The sequence below is a fragment of the Psittacula echo genome (genome assembly GCF_963264785.1).
Source record: "Psittacula echo genome assembly, chromosome: 4".
NCBI classification, from domain to species: domain Eukaryota; kingdom Metazoa; phylum Chordata; class Aves; order Psittaciformes; family Psittacidae; genus Psittacula; species Psittacula echo.
The window spans coordinates 121,141,155-121,165,732 of NC_137738.1; the positions used below are offsets into that span (position 1 = coordinate 121,141,155).

The 24,578-nt window shown below is 38.9% G+C and overlaps 1 protein-coding gene across 6 annotated transcripts in view; it reads left to right on the plus strand.

Moving 5' to 3' along the window:
- The window catches only part of PSME4 (proteasome activator subunit 4), a 60,712-nt gene that overhangs the window by 25,496 nt on the left and 10,638 nt on the right, over window positions 1-24,578 (plus strand). For all 6 annotated transcript variants that reach the window (XR_013956546.1, XR_013956547.1, XM_080614884.1 and 3 more), the window contains 29 exons: window positions 886-950; window positions 1,043-1,193; window positions 2,664-2,762; window positions 3,131-3,200; window positions 3,649-3,716; window positions 4,273-4,488; window positions 6,306-6,463; window positions 8,841-8,936; window positions 11,322-11,377; window positions 11,805-11,861; window positions 12,036-12,091; window positions 12,189-12,287; window positions 12,759-12,821; window positions 12,988-13,083; window positions 13,673-13,804; window positions 15,300-15,509; window positions 16,183-16,319; window positions 16,646-16,699; window positions 17,328-17,457; window positions 17,850-17,931; window positions 18,524-18,677; window positions 19,202-19,271; window positions 19,971-20,096; window positions 20,438-20,590; window positions 21,088-21,192; window positions 22,002-22,093; window positions 22,492-22,623; window positions 23,360-23,568; window positions 23,873-23,958. Coding sequence is in view for 4 of the 6 variants with exons in the window: in XM_080614884.1 (XP_080471010.1) it covers window positions 886-950; window positions 1,043-1,193; window positions 2,664-2,762; window positions 3,131-3,200; window positions 3,649-3,716; window positions 4,273-4,488; window positions 6,306-6,463; window positions 8,841-8,936; window positions 11,322-11,377; window positions 11,805-11,861; window positions 12,036-12,091; window positions 12,189-12,287; window positions 12,759-12,821; window positions 12,988-13,083; window positions 13,673-13,804; window positions 15,300-15,509; window positions 16,183-16,319; window positions 16,646-16,699; window positions 17,328-17,457; window positions 17,850-17,931; window positions 18,524-18,677; window positions 19,202-19,271; window positions 19,971-20,096; window positions 20,438-20,590; window positions 21,088-21,192; window positions 22,002-22,093; window positions 22,492-22,623; window positions 23,360-23,568; window positions 23,873-23,958 (3,222 nt within the window). In the remaining 2 variants the exon portion in view is untranslated. The remainder of the gene's footprint in view (window positions 1-885; window positions 951-1,042; window positions 1,194-2,663; window positions 2,763-3,130; window positions 3,201-3,648; window positions 3,717-4,272; window positions 4,489-6,305; window positions 6,464-8,840; window positions 8,937-11,321; window positions 11,378-11,804; window positions 11,862-12,035; window positions 12,092-12,188; window positions 12,288-12,758; window positions 12,822-12,987; window positions 13,084-13,672; window positions 13,805-15,299; window positions 15,510-16,182; window positions 16,320-16,645; window positions 16,700-17,327; window positions 17,458-17,849; window positions 17,932-18,523; window positions 18,678-19,201; window positions 19,272-19,970; window positions 20,097-20,437; window positions 20,591-21,087; window positions 21,193-22,001; window positions 22,094-22,491; window positions 22,624-23,359; window positions 23,569-23,872; window positions 23,959-24,578) is intronic.

The following is a 24,578-nucleotide window of genomic DNA, read 5'->3' on the forward strand; positions in this document are numbered from 1 at the left end:
GATCATCCAGTTCCAACTCCCCTGCCTTGGGCAGGGACACCTCACACTAAACCATGGCACCCAAGGCTCTGTCCAACCTGGCCTTGAACACCACCAGGGATGGAGCATTCACAGCCTCCCTGGGCAACCCATTCCAGTGCCTCAGCACCCTCTCAGTAAAGAATTTCTTCCTTATATCCAATCTAAACTTCCCCTGTTTCAGTTTGAACCCGTTACCCCTTGTCCTGTCACTACAGTCCCTAATGAAGAGTCCATCTCCAGCATCCTTTTAGGCCCCCTTCAGATACTGGAAGGCTGCTCTGAGGTCTCCACGCAGCTTCTCTTCTCCAGGCTGAACAGCCCCAATTTTCTCAGCCTAATTAATCAGCCTGTTAAATGTCTTGTCTTGTCCACTGCTAGAAGACTCCTCTGGTAGCTGGGAGAACAGATAATAGCTACAGATAACCCAGATTCTGAACTCTCAGACACTGCAAGAAGGTTCATTTCATTGACCCAGAGCAGCAGCACTCAGAAATGAAGAGGAGTTTATATGCTGAATGCCCAATGTAAATATGGCAGCAGAGCCAAGTCTGTCACCAGAGCTGGCGCTCACTGACCTCCTGGTAGGAAAGCCAAAGGTTGTATCCATGGAGGCAGACCCATCTCGCCCTGAGAGGTCACTTGGCTGGACATCAAGGCCTGGAAATTGGACAGGGCAGCAGAAAGAAAGTGTAGTTGTTTTGTGTAGTGTACTTGAGACTATACAAACTGCAACAGGAAGTGCACTGTAGCCTGTCGCAAAAATGGGAAGTGTTTTTGAAGTAGTTAATATAGGAAATAAACTTTCTATTACGTTTTTGTCAGAAGAGCCAACCTTTTGTTCTGCTTTTGTGTTGGAAAATGCAGGTGGAAAGAGAATTGTGCTCTGCAACTGCTGAATTTGAGGACTTCGTACTGCAGTTTATGGATAGGTAAGAAGCTATGAGTAGGTGAGAGCTTGGTGTGAAGAACTTAAAACTTTCAAGTTCTACTTACTAACGTTATACTTACTGTATTGGTGTAGATGTTTTGGACTTATAGAGAGCAGCACACTAGAACAAACCAGAGAGGAGACTGAAACTGAGAAAATGACTCACCTGGAGAGTCTGGTGGAATTGGGGCTCTCTTCTACTTTCAGTACAATCCTTACTCAGTGCTCAAAGGATATATTTAAGGTATGTACAACACGGGCTTTCCATCTGACTTAGAGGCTTAATTCTTCCTTTCTTCTTTGTCCTGTTGTGACCTTTCACGTTTAACCAAGGAAGAGGCTGGAGGGGGCAGTTTAGGACTTCATGTCAGTGTGTTTTATGATTATATATACATCTGTATAAACCTCTGCTTTCCTTTTCTCTCCCTCTACCTACCACTTCTTCAGCTGGGCAAAGGAGCTTTTTCAAGGAGCTGTGTGGCTAATGGGATCAGAAAAATGATCTAGATTAAAATAACTCTGAGGGAGGGGGGTGGAGAAACCAAGTTCTTGGCTTGTAGGTTGTGTTAACTCGCTTGAACCTGTTTGTGTTACATTATGTATATATTTGGAGATGCTTTTGTGGTTCTATGCATTTTGAACCATTGCACTGGACACTTTGGTATGATTTTTGTCTGGAATCTTTTGGTTTCTGTAAGTTTTAAGTTAATTCCTCATTGTCATTAAGTATTTGTATTTTCACTGATTGTCCATTATGGAAGCAATCAGATCCTATCTACACTGTGTGTAATTCACACCCCTGCAAGGTACTGCATGGTAATAAGCTAGTTTAAAACACACTGGCTACTTAGGTAGTAGATAGTTAACTCGTTGTTTCTTTGTTAAGTAAGGGGTGCCTTTGAAATAGCATCATTTTCCTTTCAGGGGAATGCAGCTTATTCAGGGAAAATACTCTTTTCTGTGTAGCTTTTTAAAAGCACCCAAAGCTCACATTAGTCAACAGGATTTCTCTGACCTCTTGTCTTCCAAAGTGAACATGTGCCAAGTGTCTCCAATTTCCAGTTAAAGCACTGTGTGTCTTGTTTACAAACTCTTGCAGGAGGAGGGGGATATAGGTCTTCCTGTATCCTGCGGTTATTTTAAGGATACTGAGCACTGCCATGTATTTTCCTGTTACTATGTTATTATAACTGAGTGTTGCAATAAATAAGGGAAAAATAAGGGACAATCTGCAAACTGAAACTATTTTGACAAACCTCTTGTCACTGCTACTTCTGTAGCAGCCTTTATTCTTGTACTCAGGGCAGTAGTTGCGCAATTAGACATAGGTGTTGAGTACTGATGTACATGGGAGCAACTTGATCTGTTGGAAGGTGTCCCTGATGAGCTTTAAAGCCCTTTCCAACACAAACCTTTATGTGATTCTGTTGTGACACGTAGAGTCTTTTCCTCAGCAGTTACTATTCACATCAGCTTTAAATCTATTCTGTAGTATTGTCAGCTTTAATTGTGATGGTGGTTACATTTTACTCAGCCTTAGGCGTTCTACAGAACTGCTTTTCTGTCTGTTGTGATTCAGTGTGAATCATGGTTGCAGTCTTCTGTTAGAAGAATACTATGTACAGACACTGCCTTATGTGTGACATCAACCACTTCATGACACCCAGTTTTCTTTTTTTTAAAGTCACCCTCATCTTTCTGTGCTCTTTTTTAGGTTGCTTTGGAGAAGGTTTTTAACTTTGCTGTTTCAAACATATTTGAGACAAGAGTTGCTGGTCGAATGGTTGCCGATATGTGCCGAGCTGCAGTAAAAGTAAGAGAAGTGCTCTGACTTCACTTGTCTTTAGTTTAAAAAGCCAATGCTACTACTTCTTCCTTCTTGTTTTAAAATCAGATCTTTAATTTTTCATGCAAATACAGGTTGCTCTTAGTATTATATCTTCAAAAATTGGGTGTTTGCATATAACAATAATTGAAGAGGTTCATTCACAAAGTATTTTTCTTGCACTTAGGTTTTATTGAATGTTTGAAATCATGAACTCAGGCTGACTGAATTGGAGTTCAGGCACAATCTATTCGTCTCTGTTTTACAATACTCTTCTTGAAAGGTTGTCATCAGCGTGTGCCTGAGCTCCATAAGGCATCTCTTTTTAAATGAGTTATTTATGTTGCTGTTTCCAGTGCCGCCCTGAGGAATCCCTGAAGCTGTTCGTACCACACTGCTGCAATGTTATAACTCACCTCACAGTCAGTAAGTTTGTAAGATTTCTGGTGTTATTTGCTTTGGTTTAGGCTGACTTTTGTGAAGTGTGAAAGTAATACTTTAAACTTCAATGTGTTTTCCACAACTTCATTTTAATGATGGAAAATTAATCCTGTTATTTCATCCAAAAATCCAAACCAACCTCTATCTATGTGTAATTTCAAGACAGAACTCTTATCAAGCTCTATAGGAGCACACTGCTATCAAAATGTGGCAGTTTAAATTGTCTCCAGACATTGCTTGATTTCTCCAAAAGCCTTCAAGATTAGCTAAAGTAACTTCCAGTTGGACCTGGGTGCAGTATGAAGTGGAAGGTTGCAATAGGCGGGTTGGGAAGGAAGCTTTTGGGATGCAGACATCTGGTTTGTGATTTAGCTTGTTTGGAAAACTTGACCGCAGTTATCTTTACAGCAGCACTTATCACTTGTTCCTCTAGATGATGATGTGTTACGTGATGAAGAACTAGATAAGGAGCTACTTTGGAATCTTCAGCTTTTGTCAGAGGTATTGCAGAGAACATTCTTCCCATGCATGTATGTCACTGAATCCTGTTTAATGCCCCTGAGAGAAGAAGGAAACAAACTTCTGCTATTGAAACAAAGTAGATCTTGTATGAACAGCACTGCAGAGCTTCTTTTTCTTTTCCAACTTGAAATGGAACAGAAGTGGCTGCTAATAAACATACAGTGTTTATGTGCAATAAAACGAAAGCATTTAAGACAATTATTGAGGGACAGAGAAAGAAGAGGGATCAGTGAAGGGAAAAAAATAAGATGCCTTTAGTAAAGATAAATCTTTTAAAATGAATTTCAAAATATGAGCGTTGCTAGAAAATTTGGAATGGGGTTGGGAGGAAATGTTTGTCACAGCTCTTGTGTTGCTTAACCTTTTCCAGCAGCAGCAGTGGTAGTTGATGTGCATATTCAGTCTTGAATTTGAATTCAGAGTGACACACAGAATGAAAGGTGGTACAGAATCGGTTGAGCACTGTAATCCTCTTTAGTCCTCCACAGCAAAATCAGTTCTGTTTACCTTTGAAATGTTTTGTCTTTCCTGATAGATCACTCGAGTGGATGGAAAGAAGTTGCTTGTGTACAGGGAGCAGCTTGGGAAGATACTGCAGCGAACCCTACACTTAACCTGTAAGCAGGGTTACATTCTGTCTTGTAACCTACTGCACCATCTTCTTCGTTCTGCTACACTTATCTACCCCACAGAGTACTGCAGTGTGCCAGGTGGCTTTGACAAGCCTGTTTCTGAATACTTTCCTATCAAGGCAAGGATTTTCATTTATTTAGGATTAGAGGATTTGACTTTCTTTTTTAAAAAGCAATCATACGCTATATTATTTGTTTTTATTTGGAGATTTCTGAACATAGGGAGCAGCAATGGAAATTGTAACTGAAAAATGCTTTGGGCTTTGAAACATAGAGCAAATTGCAAGTTACTGAAAATTATATTGGTAGCAAAACGTGAATGCTGACTTGTTTGGTGTAGTTTTATAACATTAGACGTTAGTAGTTTATGATGTGTGTTTTACAATGACTGCATGACTACAATAAGATAATACAAAGCAAGAGTGCCTCCTCATGTTCCTTATTACTGTAATATATGCTGCATTTAATTGAGACCCAGCTATCATGAAGTATGGTTGGTATCAATAGTGAAGTTTGGAGTTTAGTGGGAAAAATTTGCTGTTCACTTTATCCTATGACTGGATATTTAAGTTATCCAGTTGCACTGGGACACAGTCATCTGCTTTTGTGGATGAGAGCTGCAGCCTTTTCTTGTTCCTCTTCATATAAATATGAATATTCCTCTTCATATAAATATCAAATATAAGAAGTAATGGTAAGTGCATAGCAAAATGAGTATGTCAGTGCAAAACCATAGAAGAAAAGAGATGTGGTGTTTTACAGGTCAGAGTAACAAATGGACATGTAGATAAAATGAAAGTAGGACTGGCAATATTAAAAATCACCGATCCTGTCAAAAGTAATGCTCCCGTCTGCTGTTAAGACTTTGAGGTCAATATATCAGTATTGTAGATGAACAGTGCAGCAGTTTTCAGCTGGCCTGTTGGAATATAAACATGCATTTTGCTGTGAAGTGTTCTTTTGCATAACTTTGTAGCTGCAGATAATCTAATGCTTGTTACTGCAAGCCAGTGCAGCTTTATAAACTGATGGCAGCATCCGGTTGGGCCAAATACTCATTTAAAAACCAAGAAAGGAATCATAATTAAATGCCCCAACAGGAAAATAGATTAGTTTTTAAATTCCTCCTCTGAAATTGAGGAAATTCCCAGTTACTTTGCTGTTCCATGTGTCAGTGGCTACTTTAGAAAGTGTATATTATATCAACTCTTGATTGCCATTAGCTGCTCGAGTTTGTCACTTCGATGCTTCCTACCGTGCCTCATATAAAACTGCAGTTGTGTCACCTCCTCAAGTGATATTCCTGGAGGACTAACCTGCTCTTCCAAGAGATGCAATAGCCTACTTGAGTGAGTGCATTACTGTAGTCCTTTGTACTTTTTGTCCAGTCAGATCAGTCCAGCTTTTTAAGGGCAGATGGTGAAGTTTTGAAATTACCATGTAAAGCTGGACAAGGGCAGGAAGCAGAACACACAGACTGCAAAGGCCCATCTATTAATACAGTCCTAAGCATGGACTTTATGTTTGAATATGAATTAGTCATAAATACTGACTTTTCCAAATACTGAAATGATGTTCTTCTTTATGTTCTCTATAGGAGTACCAAAGGTCTGATTGTACTTAAGAATATTTCAGACTTTTGTATCCAGCCAAAGGAATAATAAAGTTACATTTCAGTTAGGCCAGTGCAGTCCTTTTCCTTTTAGTCCTTTCAGTTGTGTGCTAGTTTTCCAGGTACATGTAGACATTATAGCAGGTTTGGTATTTCTGTTTGGTTTTATTGTGCTATTGGGTTTTTTTATCCTTGAAATTGTCAGGATAACTGTTTTACAGGAGGAGTTGGTTCATTTTTGTGAGTTTTTTAAATATTACATGCTAATTAAAAGACAAGTTGCTTCATAGTTTGATTAATAAGGAATGTCTATCTTTTCTACAGGACTGGGGTAAGCCAGGTGACCTGTGGAACTTGGACATCCAGTGGCATGTTCCTTCCTCTGAGGAAATAAACTTTGCTTTTTATTTGCTGGATACTTTCCTTCAGCCTGAGCTCATCAGACTAGAGCACTATGCAGCTGGAAAACTGGAAATGTCCAGGTTAGTGGTGATAGTGTTATATGGACAACATGCATTTATTCGTTCATGTCTGGTTTAAGTAGTTGTTGCCAATCATACTGGCACTGCAAACATAAAGGAGTAAAATACTATGATGTTATGCTGTCTTTGATATTATTTCAAGATTTCCAACTCTTAAGAGTACATGTAGCTTGGAAGTGCCTATCACAAAATGGATAATGGTATTTTGAACAGACACACTGTAAAAACATAATCTTAGAACAGTTAAAGTTGATATAAAGACACTTCTGTTCCAAGAACTTTTTAAATGCATACCACAAATTGTTTCCATATAACTGTAGTCAGCATTAAAAAAGCTCTTCCTCTAAAACCTTATCTTGATATTTTGGCACCACTATTTGTGTTCCTAAGTTATGGGGAGCACAGAACTGATTTGGCTGATTTGGAAATCAGCCTTTCTCTGCTTCCTTTCTATGAGTAAACGGAGTCAGTACATAGTGTGTCCCTGCAAAAAGTGGCAGTGCTGAAACAGAGGAGGTAATGCAGAGTCAGTGGTGTGAGAGGGGAATGAAGCCAAGGGTACTGGTGCATGATGTTGTTAAACTCTATTAGTGTGAACCCGTGGCTTTCCTAAGCACAAGGTAATCATGAGTTTAGTATGTCCTAATACATTTACAAGTATCAGACAGCTAAAGCTGTTTACAAGCATTGAATCTCAAACATTCTTCGTTTCTCATGTTAAATCTGCACATCTTGAAGCTATATATACTTCAGTCGATGTTCATAGCATGTGATGTTATACCTCGTGATGTGAAGTGCGGCCTCACATGAAACAGGACATGGTGTATCAGACTCTTACATGTTTTTCTGTCTCACCATGTCCCCACTTCTTGTGGTCTGAAAAAGTCAACACCGATACCATCAAACAGTGATCAGAAAATATACTTGCTATTTAAGTCTTTGGTTTATTTATATGCTTATTTCTTTTGTTTGAGTTTTCTTCCCTTTCTCTTGACACCTTGCATGTAAAGCTGTTAATTTATAACAAAACTGTACTTTGGTTTAGTCAGGGCTTCACTGACGTAAGTAACAGGTAGTGATTTGGGAGAATACAGCCAAGTGCATGATTGCAAATTAAATTGAAAGGCAGGATAGCAGAGAGAATAAAGAATACTGTTAGTTACTGAAGGAGTAACAGATGAGAATAAATGAGATACTGGATGAGCCCACTCTTGCCTTAAACTGTAGTATTCATGGGGCTTTAATTCTTGTCAGACTTCTCCCAATATCCCACCAAGTAATAACTGGAAATTAATATTTTTATATATATTTTTATATACTTTCATATATTTATTATATATTTATAATAAACATCTTTATATATATGATTCTATATATTTATATATCCATAAATGTATATTTATATATTTTAAATTTATTCATTATTTAGAATTTTATTATGTATTTATTATTTTATATTTTATTTATTATATTTATAGATTATATATTTATTATATATACTATTTATTATTTTATATATTTTATATGTATATATTTATATGAATGTGTTTATGTAATCTATATATTTATTATTTATTTATAATAAATGTTTATTTATTTTTATATTTTCATTGTTTTATTTATTTTTATATTTTTAGGAGCTTCAGAGTAAGATTTTCTGTTACAAAGAATAAAATGAAGAATTCTTGCAGCCTTTGCTGAAAGTATATTTAGAGAGTTGATAAGTAGTGCATGAGTACTGAGAGCTGTTCAGTTAAGGAACCTCTTAAGAGGGTTGAAAGGAGTTATTCTACAAATCAGAGGAGGACAAAGCGCAAAGTTTGTAGCTGTGTAGTAAGGGCTACTACTTCGGATGAGATGGCTTTAAAAAGAATTCCTCAATTCTCTTAAAGTAACACAGGAAAAGGTTGTTCACATTGATGCATTACTATTTATCTTCAGCCTGTAAAATAATCACTCATAAGGGATGTATTCCCTCCTCCTGCTCATGGTGGGAAGGACTTTTGTCCGCCGAGTGAGGAGTTTTCGTAGGCTTTCTCTGAGATCTAGATAAAATTAGTTGACACAGGTTTTGTAGTAAATCTGTCTGGTTTGACACTATTTTATCTCATTATACTGAACTTACCTTCACAGTTTCTGACTACAAAACCTTCAAAATGAGGTTTTCAGTAAACAAAGTTGAACGTTGGAGTTCTGGGGTGGAGTTAGGCTGGATCCAAAAAGCACGGTCTGATTTTTGTAGCGCTCCCTCTTGTGGTTAGAACTGGTACAGCTAAAGAAAAAAGCTTGTATAAAACTTCACAGGAAACATGGTTTATCATTTGTCTATTTATAAGCATTTAACAGATGACTAATCAGGTTTTCTTCTTTGTTCAAGAGATGATGTGCAGCAGTGCCTTGCTATAGTGCATAACTGCTTGATTGGATCAGGGAACATTCTGCCTCCTCTGAAAGGAGAAAGGGTGGCTCACCTGTAAGTAAAATCGTTATATCACAAACCTTCTTAGCGACTGTATTCCTTCATACTGGGTTTTAGTGCTTTCTTATTGCTGTTATCACACAGCTGCTTCTGGTGGCTGTTTTTAAGGAACTCCAAAGTAGTATAAATTTGAAATGGTGACTTACAAAAACATTTGAGTACTTAAAGAACCTTTTTTCATGCAAGACTCAAAGGCAGGTGACAGCGCTGCCCTGCTGAGGCTGCTTTGTGTGAAGGAAGTGGAAACTAGGCATTTACTCATGTGTTTCTCCTCTTCTAAAAGAAGCCCTCTCTGGGCACTGTCTGCCAGTGCCTCAGCACCCTCACAGGAAAGAGCTTCTGCCTAAGAGCTCATCTCAATCTCCCCTCTGGCAGGTTACAGCCATTCCACTTGTCCTATCCCTACAGGCCCTTGTCCAAAGCCCTCTGGAGGGTTCTTGTAGCACCTTTAAGCACTGGGAGCTGATCTAAGGTCTCCCCAGAGCCTTTTCCAGGCTGAATAACTGGAAGTAACCAGAGTAGAAGTAACTGAGTAAAAAGAAGTAACTGGAATGTTTTGATTTAAAAAGTGGTATAAAACAGCTTGCTCTGAGTACTGTTTTCTATCCCATATGCCCATAAAATTATATCCAGTTTGAATGTAGGAGGTGTCTTTTGATGAACTTGCTTTAAAACAGAAAAAAAGTTTGAGTTTAATTTTATTTATTTTGAGTTTTGGGGTTATTTTACTGTAAGGTAGCAGAGAAGCTGTGGCTGCCCCATCCCTGGCAGTGTTCAAGGCCAGGTTGGACACAGGGGCTTGGAGCAAGCTGCTCTAGTGGAAGGTGTCCCTGTCATGGCAGGGGTTGGAACTGTGTGAGATTTAAAGTCCTTTCCAACCCAAACCTGTCTGAATCTATGATTTCCAAGTCTGTTCCTATTATGTAGAATGGCAATGCACATAAAGCACTCAGACTTTAAACTCCAGAGCTTTTATTGAAAGTATCAAAATCAGGTACTCAGAACCACCCTTACTTTAAGTACTGTGTATTCACCCTTAGTACTTACCACTAATGGTGTGTGATATTCACTGTCCTAAAGTGGCAGTGTAGGAATATTTTTGAATGCAGATATTGGTAAATGGCTCGATACATTTAAGTTAAAAACATTCTGTATGTGTACTTCTGAAACAAACTGGCACATGAGGTTTCTTGTCAGAACCTCCTACACCACTACACCTACAACTCTAGTGAACCATAGCTTATCACACACCATGTAGTACAGCATTGTTGTTGTGCTGTTTGTAAAGTAGAGCTGAGTAGGTGTAACTGCTACATTCTCCTTCTTGATGGTTAGGGTACCTGAAGATTCTTGCCAAGACAGACAGATAATGGGTATTTGTTCCTTTGTAAACCTCTAGCCTGCTCAGTGAATGAAAGGAAAGTCACAGAAGTGGGAGAGAGCTTGGAGCTATGGCATTTAAACCTCAGCAGAAGAAATATGTGGGTAGAACAAACTTTAAAGCTTTGAGTATAGGTGAATGATGAACTGGATCTGATGTCAACTGTGCCTGCCTGCACCCTGCTGCTGCCACCAGCATGCTTTCTTCCCCAAACATTAGGGATTTATCTTCCTGTTTGACAACTGAAAGGTGACCAGATATTTGCAGACCTTGTTTCTGGGGTCCATTTGCAGTTTTGCTTGAGTGCCAGGCAGGGGACAGCATGGCAGGAATCAAGGAGAAAGGCTGCTTTCTTCCTTAGGAGCAGGCTGTAACAGCATATGATATATAAGCATGTATTTAATCCATGTTTGCATACAAGCAAATCGCTAAAGATGAAGAATTCACTTTAAAAAAGTGAGTAGATAAGTTTGACCCAAATCTTGTAAGAAGCATGGCTTTATTTGCCATTATGACTATTAATAGTGAACTTCATACAGCAAGAAGTAGGACTTCTATAGGTTATGGGTACATTTCCTTGCTTTATAAAGAAAGGGCCAAAGTCCTAAGAGCTTCATCAGCTTAACTTGTTGGGAAAGGGTTCTGCCTCAGCAGTCAGATTCAGCTGTCCTTCCTAGATGAAGGCCAGTAGGAGCCATGCTGGTTTGGATGAGTGTGCTCATAGTTTTGACAATGAGACCAAATCTCTGGCTATTAAATAGAACTGATGAGGTTCTGTTAAATGAGGAATCAAGATTCTGGGTTTGTGATGGTATCCTTATGATGTATTTGGTCTCTGACCCATAGGTGCAGCTGGCTTATAAATGTTAGAACTGAGACATGCTATTAGTAAATCCAAACATCTCTGGTGCTACTGGCATGAAATGTCACTGGTTAAAATGAATTAAATGTCAATTATTTCTATCGTGTGTAGTAATACTTGGTTTGTTTTCATGCAGAGTCCCAAGCCTGGTATCTTTGGAAGAGACAAAGCTGTACACTGGTGTTGAGTATGGTAAGTAGATGTCCCCAGACTTTTACTGGTTTGATATGTAATATCTATATTCTGATTACGTTTTTTTACCCTGCTTAATGTGTTACTTTTCATACGCTAAATAATCTGCTTCAATTTGTGGTTAGAAATTAAGCCAATTGTCAACGTAGATAAAAAAGGTTATGTACCGATAAAAAAACATAGCATCATAGAATAGTTTGGCTTGGAAAGGGCCTTAAGATCATCTAGTTCCAACCTGTTGGCTTGATAAATGAAAGATTACCCCAGAGAGATGTGTCCTTGGATAGAACAAGATAGTTATTTTTATATTAGTCCATACTACCAGTTCTGAACAGGCTGCTCTGTCTTTCCACTGACTTAACCTATGTATTACTTTTTGTAATTTATGCTACTGTATAATAAAGAAAAATGTTTAATTTCTCTTTAGACTTATCAAGAGAGAATTATCGAGAAACAATTGCAAAGGTTACACGGAAACTGCTGCGTAAGTTTAACCGCTCCTGTCTAAAAAGTACTGTGTTTTGTTCTTAAGACTTAATAATTTCGTAGATAAGAAACTTGTTTCGTTTACTTTGCATATATAAATAATGTAGAAATAAAATTATTAAGTTTTAAAGCTCTATTCCTGTCTGATAATTTCTGTTTCTTCTACTTGCAGGCTACATACTTGATAATTCAGAAGATGATACCAAGTCTTTATTTCTAATAATAAAGGTATAACTTGTAATGCTAAAGACAAGATCACTTGTTTTGCAAAATAATCACTTGTTTTGCAAAACAACCACACTTTGTTATCTTTTTCTTTCTGCAGATCATCAGTGATGTTTTACAGTTCCAAGGCTCTCATAAGCATGAGTTTGATTCACGATGGAAAAGCTTCAACCTAGTGAAAAAATCAATGGAGAACAGGGTCAGTGGTTTCTGTCTGTACAGCTTAGATGAGGGGTGGGGATAGTTCCTCATGTTCAGAAAGACTTTCTTCATTTTTAATTACTGTCCTAATTGGTTTTCATAACTCTGAAATCAAATTCCTTGATAAGAATGTTGCTTTTATACCTTTATTTGGAAATCTTATGAGTAAATAGCTTAGTGTTTCCAAATTGTAGAGCCCTGTTTGCATACATACTTGGTCCATGGTCTGAGATTTGGCATGATGCTTCATCCTTGTCCTTGTTAACTGAGACAGTATTGTGACCAGAGCTTCCTTTTGCTCACAGAGCAATAGGCAAATACAAAACTTCACCAGGGCAAAAAAATCAGGGTTGCCTGCCAAGAATTTCTGCATGAAATTTGCCTGTTCCTAGAAGAGTTGCCGGGGGGATTCCGTCAGTACAGATTGATAATATCTGGCGTCTAAACCGAATTATGTGTTTGCTTCCAGCTTCAAGGAAAGAAGCAGCATATCAGAGCTTTGCTGATAGACAGAGTCATGTTGCAGCATGAGGTAATACTTTCACTTAAATCTTCCCTAGCTACTACACTTGAAAAGCTGATTTGCTACGTAGTCATTCAGCAGAATATATGTGCAATAGTCCTGCACTAGTGTTTCTCTTAACCTGTGCGACACGTTAGAACAACTATGTCCTTTATTTATTTCCTATGCTATTTAGCTGAGAACACTGACGATGGAAGGCTGTGAATACAAAACTTCCCACCAGGAGATGATCAGAGATCTTTTGTGTTTGTCCACAAGTTCCTATGGTCAGGTAAGGAGACCTGAAATGTATTGTTGAGCTTTTCAAGTTACGTTTTCAGAATCTTTTCAATGTATTTCCATGGCAGCAGGAAATCTTTACTTATTTAATTTGCATTAGTTGGATCATTTTTGCTTTAAGCCCCTTTGTCAGATAAAGAGCTTAACTGGGTGAAGAGGCTGCAAACTTAGGTTAGGATGATAGCTGGATTCTGAACTCTTTGCCTGGTGAGAGCCCTGTTATGTATATATATAAATTCAGATCCATCCACAATGTCTGCTGGCTCTTTAGAGTTCTGCTGTCTGCATCTGTTCTCGTAGCTGTTGGCTTTTTCAGTCATCTTACAAACACATCAATTGGTCTTGGCAGCATAAAGGATTTCCTTGAACTTTGTAGCTGTTCTCAAGTAAATGCTACAAACAAAAAATAGGGTTTTATAAATCACTGTGAGTGAGGGTGAGGGCAGCACAGCGTCATCTTTACAACCTTCTGTGCACAAACACATCACAAACTCAATGCATAAATAACTGGGTAAGGATGTTGGGTTTGTATCATATATTTTTGGTTCAGAAGACTTTCAGTAACATCCCTCTTCCCACAGGTCAGAAGTAAAGCTCAGCAAGCATTCTTCACGGCTCTGGGAACATACAATTTCTGTTGCAGAGATATCATCCCCTTGGTTTTGGAGTTCCTGCGTCCCGACCGGCAGGATGTCACTCAGAAGCAATTTAAAGTACTCGCTTTATTTCATGTCTGTCTCTTGAAAGTGCTTTTATAGGAGAACTTTTAATGGTGAAAGTGGGGTTTGCTTGTTTATCAGCATGACTGATATTTTCATGCCATGTAGCTTAGGTATGACTAGTATAAGGAATTATCATAGAATCCCAGACTGATTTGGGTTGGAATGGACCTTAAAGCTCATCCAGTTCCAGCCCCCTGCCACAGACAGGAACACCTTCACTAGACCAGTTTGCTCCAAGCCCTGTCCAACCTGGGCTTCAACGCTTAATTACTTGTATTAGATCAGTTGTCAAGAGAAACTCTGTGTTTATGAATGTTCCTCATTTCATTGTGTGCTCAGATATGACAAAAACGTATATTAACATCTCTCTTTAAATTATGAAATGGAAATTGAGACGCCATAGTCCAAGGGAATAAAACTCACCAAGCAGTTGTGTTGGCTGTAGCAGTGTAGGGAAATAGTGTGAACTGGACAAAAAGTTATCACCCAAAAAAGTTACACTAAATCAGGTGGGTTTTGTGATGACATGGTGGGTGATTGCTGATGGTGTCAGGCCTGGAAAGGGGGCTGATGCAGTGATGGACCCTCCTCAGTCCTCCTTTTGTAGAGGCAAGCTGGACTCTTGTCATATGATGAGAACAACAGCTATGGCTTATTATCCTGCTTCAACTGCCTGACAGGGCACTACCATTGATAGGTGAAGATAGAAGAAATGATAATCATTTCTTTATTTTTTTCTGCTGTCCTTGTACCTTCCTTTCTCCATCCCTATCTCCTCCTAGAAAAACAACCCAGCCTAGTTACTTATGCCCAGTTGGTCCTGGTTTTACTACACTTTTGCAGCATTTGCTACCACAGCTGAATCTGGTGTTTCTGCTACTGCTGCCAGGCAGTCTCAACCTGTATGAATTAATGATGTGGTTACCTGGGCGCTGTTCTTGTAAGACTGTGCTCTCCAAAAGGTCCCCAAGACTTCCTTCTGATTGCCTGAGACATTTCTTACATAGCTCCCACATATCTCTTGTCAGCTCCTCACACAATCCATCATGTTGACCAGTTTGCTGTGTCACATTCAGTAGTTATGTACATCTTGTTCAGCTGCCATCATCTCAGGTGCTTGGTTAACAGGAATTACGATCTGCCTGCAGCCCAAACATGAATAGTTCACAGAAAGGCCAGGTCTGGTACTTGATGATTGAATTGAATTATCTCCTTTATAATGTAATTGAGAAATCAGGCAGCCATTCTGGGGATAATGAACTGCCAGGGCTTCCAGTCTCATTAAAATGGTTGCAAGAGGAGGATTCTGTGAGAAATCTTCCGTATTCTGACCACAGCCACATAGCTGAATGTTTATGGTACATTTTAATGATCTGGTAATGTGAAGATTGATTTTTATTCTGTGTGGGTGCATGCTTATGTAGTAAGAGATCGCTTATACACGAGTAATGCTTCAACTTCCTAAATTGCATCTTCCATTTTACAGGGTGCCTTATATTGTCTTCTTGGAAACCACAGTGGAGTATGTTTGGCAAACCTTCACGACTGGGACTGTATTGCACAGACGTGGCCAGCAATTGTCTCTTCCGGGCTCAGCAGCGCCATGTCCTTGGAAAAACCATCCATAGTCAGACTCTTTGATGACCTAGCAGAAAAAATCCATAGGCAGTATGAAACAATTGGCTTAGATTTTGCAGTAAGTGATGGATTGCTTGGTGCTCATGTCTTTTGATTCCATAAATGCTTGAGACTCATGCACATTGTTTGAGTGAGTGTTCTGATGATGATTGCATTGTGCTTTCTGTTACATTCTGAGGAATGTAGATGTGTGCTTTTGAGACGGAAGCAATAGAACTTCGTATAATACAATTGGATTTTGTAACTTCTTGTTAATCTCTAAGGAAGCCTGGTGCAGAAAGGAAGCTTAAGTTGCCTTCCAGTGCTAGCTAGTATGGGTTATGCTGATCGAGTGTGAATACATGTGTCGGTAGGACAGTGTCATCACCTGAACACTGTCAGGTTTTGTAGTGTTGTCCCACTGTGCTAACACCCAGCACTTACTGCACAACTGCCTCTTGCCTCGTCAGTGGGATAAATGGCATAATATTTGCTTTAAAAATGAGTGCCAGTTAACAAAAACCTTTTATAATAAATGTTTATGCTTAATGAAATACTAAAGTTTATTTCAAAATAGAATAAAACATGGACTTGAAGAAATAATTCTGCTGTGTGAGCACAAAGCTGGGTTCTCTGCTGCTTCATGGACTTGTCTATGTGGACAGGACATTCTCTTACTTCAAAACAGAAACAAACAATAAAAGCTTGCAGGCTGCTGCTCAGTCCCAGATCTCTGTATCCTCTCTCAACAGGTTCCAGAGAAATGCATTGAGATAGCTGTGATGCTGCAAAAATCAGAACATCCAAGTTCAGACTTCACAGGTCTGTGTTCAGAAGAAATTCAGCTTGGAATTCAGCGACAGAAAGAGAAGAACGCTGAGGCTGTGCGGTAACTTCAACTTCCCTTAACACCAGCTTCTACCACCTCATATTTACTGTATGTTAAATGTAATTATCCAGAATAGCTAAACTAAAGCTTAAGCTTGACAAATTCAGAATGCCCAAGGATTGTGGTGGTGTACCTTCTCTCTTGACTTGGCAGCCTCTCTCCTCTGCACTCACATTCCCTTCCTTCCTCCTTCTCTTCCCTGTCCTCCCAGCTGCTGCTGGGGTTACTGCATTGCCTTCACCCATCTTCGATCGAGGAACATTTGTTCTATTCTTGAAGGGTTCTCTCAGTATCATCTGGTTGATGATTCCCTCTTTTTCCCATAGAAACTATGAAAACTTGATCAACATGCTGCTGGACTGTGTGGAACAAAGAAATCTGTAAGTGTCCCTTTCTGTGCATTGAGAATTTTACGGATGTTGGATTAGAGGTGGCGACATGACTAAATATCACTTGCACCCAGCAGTGCAGTTGGCATGACCAGAACTGAGCAATGCTTTTCGCTATCAAGGTAGTTATCCAAAAGCAGTGTGTCAGTAGCAGTCTTGCATCAAATGGATTGTGGCTCGTGTCTTGGAGAGCCTTTGCAAAGGAATCTGCAGAAATGGAATATCTGGAGGTCCTCATTCACTTGAATATGGATTCTGCTTGCCCAGACAGGAACATAATGGCCAATATAGGGGAATCTTAATGACTGTCTCCTAGGTAAAGAAGTGACATAATATGAGTGTTTAAAAACTTTTACGCATTATCCCTACAGGTCTGTATTTTACATTGAAATGCCAGGATCAGAAAGGCACCGTTAGCTGAGTGCTCTTGTGTGTTCCCAGAACACTGGAGGTTTCCTTGTATGACAGTTGAACTCATTGACTGTAGCAGTGGCACAGAACATTACTTATATTAGTCCAAACATAAGTCCTAATCCATACAGTAATTTTTATTCAAAAGCAGCACATGCAGCTATGTTCCTTAGTGTCTGTTCTGAATAGTCTTTATTTCTGTTTTCAGTCCCTGGAAGTTTGAGCACATCAGCATTGGGTTTCTGTCTCTGCTCCTGAGGGATGACAGGGTACTGCCTGTCCGTGCCATAAAATTCTTCGTGCAGTGTCTCAACCATGATGCAATAGTGGTTCGGAAGGTAAAACCAGAATTACAGCTTTTGAGGAGTTTCTTTTGCGGATGTTTGGTCTATTACTCAAAGGGAGCCAAATATGTGTTTGTATTTGTACCTTTCATTCTGCTTCTTGTTTCCAAGAGGCTGAAGCTAATGACCACCTCCTTTTGGTCCTGCAAATGAATAGCGGGGAGGTTCTTTGGGCTGTAAAGGTCACACCTAAGTCAGGGTCTGTATCCCCTGTAATGACAGAGATCACTTCTTCATGGGAAGCATCAGGCACTGGGGTGATGTCACTGTGATGTTCACTGGTTTTTTATCTGGCTTAAAGTGTGCCTGTGATGAAGTGATGAGACACATCCTTCTGGAGGTATATATATGGAATGGATGCGTTAATGCCCATTTCTTTCTTTTAGGTGGCCATCTCAGCTGTGGCTGGTATTCTTAAGCAGCTTAAGAGAACACACAAGAAAGTGCCCATCTGCCCTTATGAAATAAGTAGGTTTTATTTAATGTAAGAAATGTCTTGTCTTAATTTATCCTATTTTTTTATTAATGCATGTTTTTCTCATTAAGTTAAACTAAGCTTTATGGTAAATAGCTGCTGAGAGCTCATTCCTCAGAGAGTAACTCTCATGTGGTTCAAAGCCCACATGAACTGGAGTTGCCTTAAATATTTCTGGGTAACTGAAATAGAATCCTAAGTTTTTTATTTCTCTCTGGTTGTTAATGTCCTATAATATAATCAGACTTCTTTTTTAAAGCAGTGTTACACTTGCAAGTGTCTGTTAAGCTATTCTCTTACTTGGATTAAGTTAAAAATTCAAATATATGCTTATTCTCCTTTCAGAAACCTTTGTGTTTGTGAGAATAATTTGTGTATCTCCTTTTAAGTCTTTTTTAAATTGTTTCAGATGGCACATTTGTAGAAATTACTAAAGGAATCTATTACAGTTAGGGTTAGTTTTATCCTAGGACAAGTCTTTGTACATATTTCATTGGAGGGGAGTGAGATATCAAAGCTCTTTAGAATCTTGTCTTAAAATGTTAATGGACAAGTTTGACAGAGTGTATATCCTTCTTTAACCAGGTGGAAGCCCAAAGCCTTCCAGCATTCAGGCTGGTGACAGACCGGATAACCAGTGGCTGCACTATGACAGCCAGAGCTTACCAAAGACAAAGGAAGCTTGGGAATCATGCTGCTTTGTGGAGAAGACCCACTGGGGATATTACACGTGGCCTCAGTGAGTATCATTAAGCACAAAGATAGAATTGGGAGAGTCAGCAGGAAGACCCTGTGGGAAATGAAATCATGTTTATTGGGTTTAATTGTTTTAACTGAAACAAAACCCCAAGCATTTACTTTGTCTTTTGTGCTCCTTGCTCCTGTTAGCACTTGTGGGTAGGGTTTGTGAGGGGGTTTATTGCTTGTTTTGTTGGTTATTAATATTATTACTAATTTTTTACCTATTTCTCTTCGGGGTTTTGGGTACCATGGGCACATATTTCATACCACTTTTTAACTGCTGGGTTTAAAATGAAATAGGCATATTTGAAAACTACATAATTGTGAAATACTCAGAGTATTTGATCACTAATAATTCTGGATGCTTGCAATAGTAAAACCTTTATAACAGCAAGACTTAATTCTTCTAAGTTTTGCTCTTTGGGAGTTGATAAATCCCGTTTAATATAGACAATATAGAAAATAATCATAAGCTTTATTTTACTTTGAAACGTTCAACTGTATTTTATGTTTAATATTCAGAACTATGACAGTTTATGCTCCAGTTGAGCATCAACCAAAGCTTGGGCGAAGGAGGGATGAGCTGACAGAGGTAAGGGGTTGGTGGGCTTCAGGTTTGTGGGGTTTTTTAATACTACTTCTCCTCTTTTAAATGTTGTCCACAGATTATTGTGCAGGTAAATTCCCTTCTCTCTTTTAACTGAAGTATGGCTTGCCATTTAGAGAGTGCTTACACAAAATGTGTGGGAACAGATTTGTTTTGCTTGCAAAGCAGGATGCAGATGGAACTCTGGTTTCATGGCTGTGTGGATATGACCATGGTTTCAACAAGCAACAAGTGATAACTCTTCTCAAACCTAAATCCCCACAAGACACATTTAGTCATGTTTTTCTACTTCATTTTCATACTTTACTGTGTTAGCATGCAAGAAGAAATTATTACTTTGATGACAGCTTCTCTGTCACTGATCATGGGATAATGATCGTTGTATTAATGAGCACTTTTTGTTCCCTTTCCAATCTTTATCACGATCTAGAGCAAGGTAACTAATGACAGTGGGAATAATGATTTTGTAGGGATTTTACTGGTGAAAGACAACCCAAAGTCATTAATAAAAATCAGGAGTCTTGCAAAACATTGCCCATAAAATGAGGGGGGGAAACGGATAACCAAGGCATGATTTTTGCCAAAACCAGAACTAAAGTGAAAAAGGGGACTTGGAAAGATTGGGATGACACTGTGACAATCAAGCACCTTAAAGCTAATTCTTACTTTTGTTTCCTGTTACAGGCAGAACAGATTATCTATGATCACTTTTCTGATCACAAGTTTGTGGAGCAGTTAATAAAGTTCTTGTCTTTAGAAGACAGAAAAGGAAAGGACAAATTTAATCCTCGAAGATTTTGCCTCTTCAAGGTAACTGGTGTTCAAGAACTGAATTGCTTCCACTTTGTAGCTGATTATCAAAGCATGGAAGAGCTGTATACTACTTGGCTTATACCCCACTGTTGCAAAGTATTGATTTTTAAAGGTGTGCTGCTCTAAATAATCCTGTTAATCCTCTCTTCTGATTAACTACTTAGGGAAACATAGAGTGATATAGAGAGGGCACTTGTCTATAATTCTCTTACAAAAGCCAACTAATGTGATTTTCTGCATATTCAAATCTCAGGTGCTTCACAACCTTATGTTCTTCCTTTGAAGACAGTAGTCTAGATGGACAATTACTGAAGCCACTTTCATATATGTTTTTACAGGGCCTCTTCAGGAACTTTGATGATGCCTTCTTGCCAGTTCTTCAGCCCCATTTAGAAGAGCTTGTGGCAGACTCCCATGAAAGCACCCAGAGATGTGTGGCTGAAATTATCGCTGGCTTAATCAGAGGTTCTAAACACTGGACATTTGAGAAGGTGCTGAAGTAGCTTTTTTTGAGTGATTCATGAATTTAAGGGACTAGGTTTGAATTATTAAACAAATTAGATGTATAAAATTGAGGGCTTTCAATGTGTCATGCCCAAGAAAGGACTGGAAAACGTTACAACACTTAATGCTCCATTGCTAGACTTTGAGCAAGTGTGGTTTGGTGCCTGTATAATACCAGGTGTTAGTAGAACGCTTCAGGATTAAAACTAAGAACAGTTTGCTGGTAAGGAGCTAGCAAAGCTGATATGGTTTGTAATTTCCAGTTGGAATAAGTGCTTATGTCCACCTTGGTCTATTACATCTTTATTTAGTCTAGACTTAGCTGTCTAGATCATCTTTAAATGAATTTCTGTGCTGAAAAATAATGCTGGGAGAATCAACTCCTTAATAAAAAAGACATTTTTAAACCTAGGGGAGAGGGGGAAGTCCTTGGTGTACAAGACTGCTATAGACAAATCTCATCTTTTGCCTTCTTGCTGAGCAGGTGGAAAAACTCTGGAAGCTTCTCTGTCCATTGCTTCGAACAGCTTTGTCCAACATCACAGTGGAAACATACAACGACTGGGGCACATGCATAGCAACCTCCTGTGTAAGTACCCCAGTCTTAGTCTTAGCTACAGCCAGATGGTAGAGCTTGACAGATAATATGTAGGAAGAGCTTTATGAACAGAGGCATTTGGGTGTATTTTATCAGCTGAAACTGAGAACTGCAAATACAGTATAAAAATAACACCCATCTAAACATCTCGTGGCTTTTTGTCTGCCCTTTGCAGACAAATACAATATTTTAGAAGGGAAGTAAAGCCTTAGTTGTCTTTTTAAGTGTTTCTAAGAGCTGCACGAGGTTAGTGGGTGATGTTGATGTGTCTGCTTGCTTTTTTGTGGGACGTTCTGCACTGCAATTATACTCTTATTCTTGCTTTACAAGTGGGCAGCAGAGCATTATGCTGTGAAAACTGCCTCAAGTTATCTTGTAACATACAGTGAGATTTCTAGACTATGGTGGGCTGGGAGCTGTGGTGTCTGGGAAGCAGGGTAAGTGATGGGCCACAGATGTCTTGGATCAGGAATTCCTTGTTGAAATCACTCAGTAAAATTCAGTGCAGTTTGTCAGCCAGAACCCTGGCAATTAATTGGCAAAATTCAGACATGATTATTGATGTATGTCAAAAATGAAGTTAAAATTCTTTCTGTTATATTATTGTATTTACCACATCCTTAAAACAAGTTAGTTTTTCTTGGAGTTTTCCTCCTATTGAGGTTCATTGTGGAAAGATCTTTGACTTCATACTTCCTTAACAGAATAAACTGAAGAAAATCTGTCAAAACTTTCCTTACACACTATTTACACTAAACCAAATCCCTGTTTCCTTACACCTTTGGTACATTTGTTTTCAGGAGAGCAGAGATCCTCGGAAGCTGCACTGGTTATTTGAATTGCTGTTGGAATCTCCACTGAGTGGTGAAGGAGGCTCCTTTGTAGATGCCTGGTAAAACTGATTTTAACTGTTGGATTGTGGCTGAATAAAGAGGGAAATAAAGCATGGATAAAATGTATTGGGAGCACACTGTGTCGGCTGGCTGTGGAGCAGGGAGCAAAGGTGCCTGCTTTCCAGTTAGCTTCCTCACACAGTGGTGTTTTCTTCATTATTGCTATTTTGTTAAGTGTAATTCAGTCTAGCTAACAGAATGTGAAGGTTTGGAACTGGCCTAGGAGCACCACTGTTGTTTCCTCCTATATTTTCCCCCCATCTTTGCATGCAACTCATGCAAAGACACTTTCATGCATTGCCACACACAAAACATTCCAGCACAAGGCTTGGAGAGAGGGTTGGGGAAGGGAGGAAGGATTTTTGTGTGACTAAAGTTAAGCTGTTCCCATTCCCAGCCGGCTCTATGTACTGCAAGGTGGCCTTGCACAGCAGGAATGGAGAGTGCCAGAGCTGCTGCACAGGTTGCTGAAGTACTTGGAGCCCAAACTCACCCAGGTTTACAAGAACGTCCGGGAGAGAATAGGAAGGTCAGTGTCCTCTTCTGCAGCTCTTGGGTTTTAACTTTTTTTCTTATTTGGGTAATTCAGTATCTAAATAATGACACTGAAAGGCACTAATACTGGTCTTAGAAATCAGATCAGTTACTGCTAACAGACTTGCTTCAGAAACTTGAGGTGGTTTGTCTGGTTTTGTCTTTTACTGTATGTCACTGGCGTGTGTCCCTGCCCATGGCAGGAGGTTGGAACGAGATGATCTTTAAGGCCCCTTCCAACCCGAAACATTCTATGATTCTATGGCCTGTTGTCTTTATGCATGATGTTGTTAAAGCTCTTAATAAAAGCCCCACCAAACAACTAACCATTTCCCCCTCAAGCCCACCAAATAAACCCAGAAAACACCACCATAACCCAGATTTATTGTGTCTAATCCCTAATAAACCATAAATATACAGGGAATCCTTTAGAGAGCACTTCAGTGACTTAAAAGCTAGTTGCAGATCTGTTAGGAGATGGGGGTTGTACCTTGGTGATTGTCTAACCCTACTTGATTCAAATATCTGTAGGTACAAATATCTAAATAGATGTCAAATCTATTAAATGTTATTTAAAACATTTGGTTTTAAATAACTTTGAAGTGAAGCTGATTTTCTGTAGGTATTAAACTTCAAATTCAACAACTTGATCCCAGCTCACATTTAGCCATGTTCTCTGAACAGCATTCATATTAACTTTATGTTCCTGCTTTCTTTCTTTGCCCTTTCAGTGTTTTGACCTACATATTCATGATAGATGTTTCCTTGCCAAATACTGCTGCAACTAAATCTCCTCATGTCCATGAATTTACTACCCGGATACTTGAAAATCTTAAACCCCTCATGGAAGCAGATGAAGAAATTCAGAATCACGTTATGGAAGAGAATGGAATTGGTGAACAAGATGAGCGAACTCAGGGCATTAAACTCTTGAAAACCAGTGAGTTGCTTATTGAGGTGAAGAAATGGGGGTATTATAAGACATGACTGAGGTCTGCAAATCATAGAGGTGGGGTACACAATTTCTCCTTTCAGATCTGTGCTGCAACGAGGTATCTGTAGTTTAAGGGTTGGGATTTATAAAGTCACCTTTAGAGGGTCAAACTTAACTCCTGGTATAGACCCACTTGAAGGGGTGAAAATCTCACACGCAGGTGTTGCAGTAAGTCTGGTCTATAACTTGTTTGGGAATTATTAGTAATTTTGTTGTCTTAATCAGTGATCATTTCTGTTTATACAAACAGTTCTGAAGTGGTTGATGGCAAGTGCAGGACGGTCCTTCTCTACAGCTGTCACAGAGCAGCTTCAGCTCTTACCTTTGTTTTTCAAGGTATGCGCTTTAATTGCTCCTTTATTAGTTATGCTTGGTTAAAAAGAGACTCTGTATATACAAGAAAGTTCTAAGGGACTTTATAAATAAGAAGACCTAAAATGGTAATAAAATCCATCCATACCAAAGAGGCCCAATGTTTTTTATGCTTCTATGTGTTTACAGCTGTTCATTCAGCCTGTTAAATGGTTTCCTGACAATGATCTGTAGATGAATGCCCTGTGCATGTGTAACCTGGGGAGCAAGTGTTTAATTCATGTGTATGTTGTTTCTATTCTGATACTTATCTCTTAGTTGGTTTCTATTGTTTCATGGTTATACAGTGGAACTTTTCTTGCTTTTCCTGGCACCTCTCATCCTTGTAGTCTTTTATAAAGCTGACTCATTCAGTGCTATATATCCGAAAGAATCAGTATTTGCATGCTCCAGATCATATCTGTGTCTTTATATAAACATCAATTATCCAGAAGTAATGTATGCAACCACAAAATAAAGGTTTCCTTATGTAAAGTGAACTTGAAATGCAGATAAAGGTTCCTCTCAGTTTTGGACCTACATCTAAAATATTAAATCAAATTGGATTTAATACCAGAAGAGTTGCAATGGGGAGCCAAAGTCAT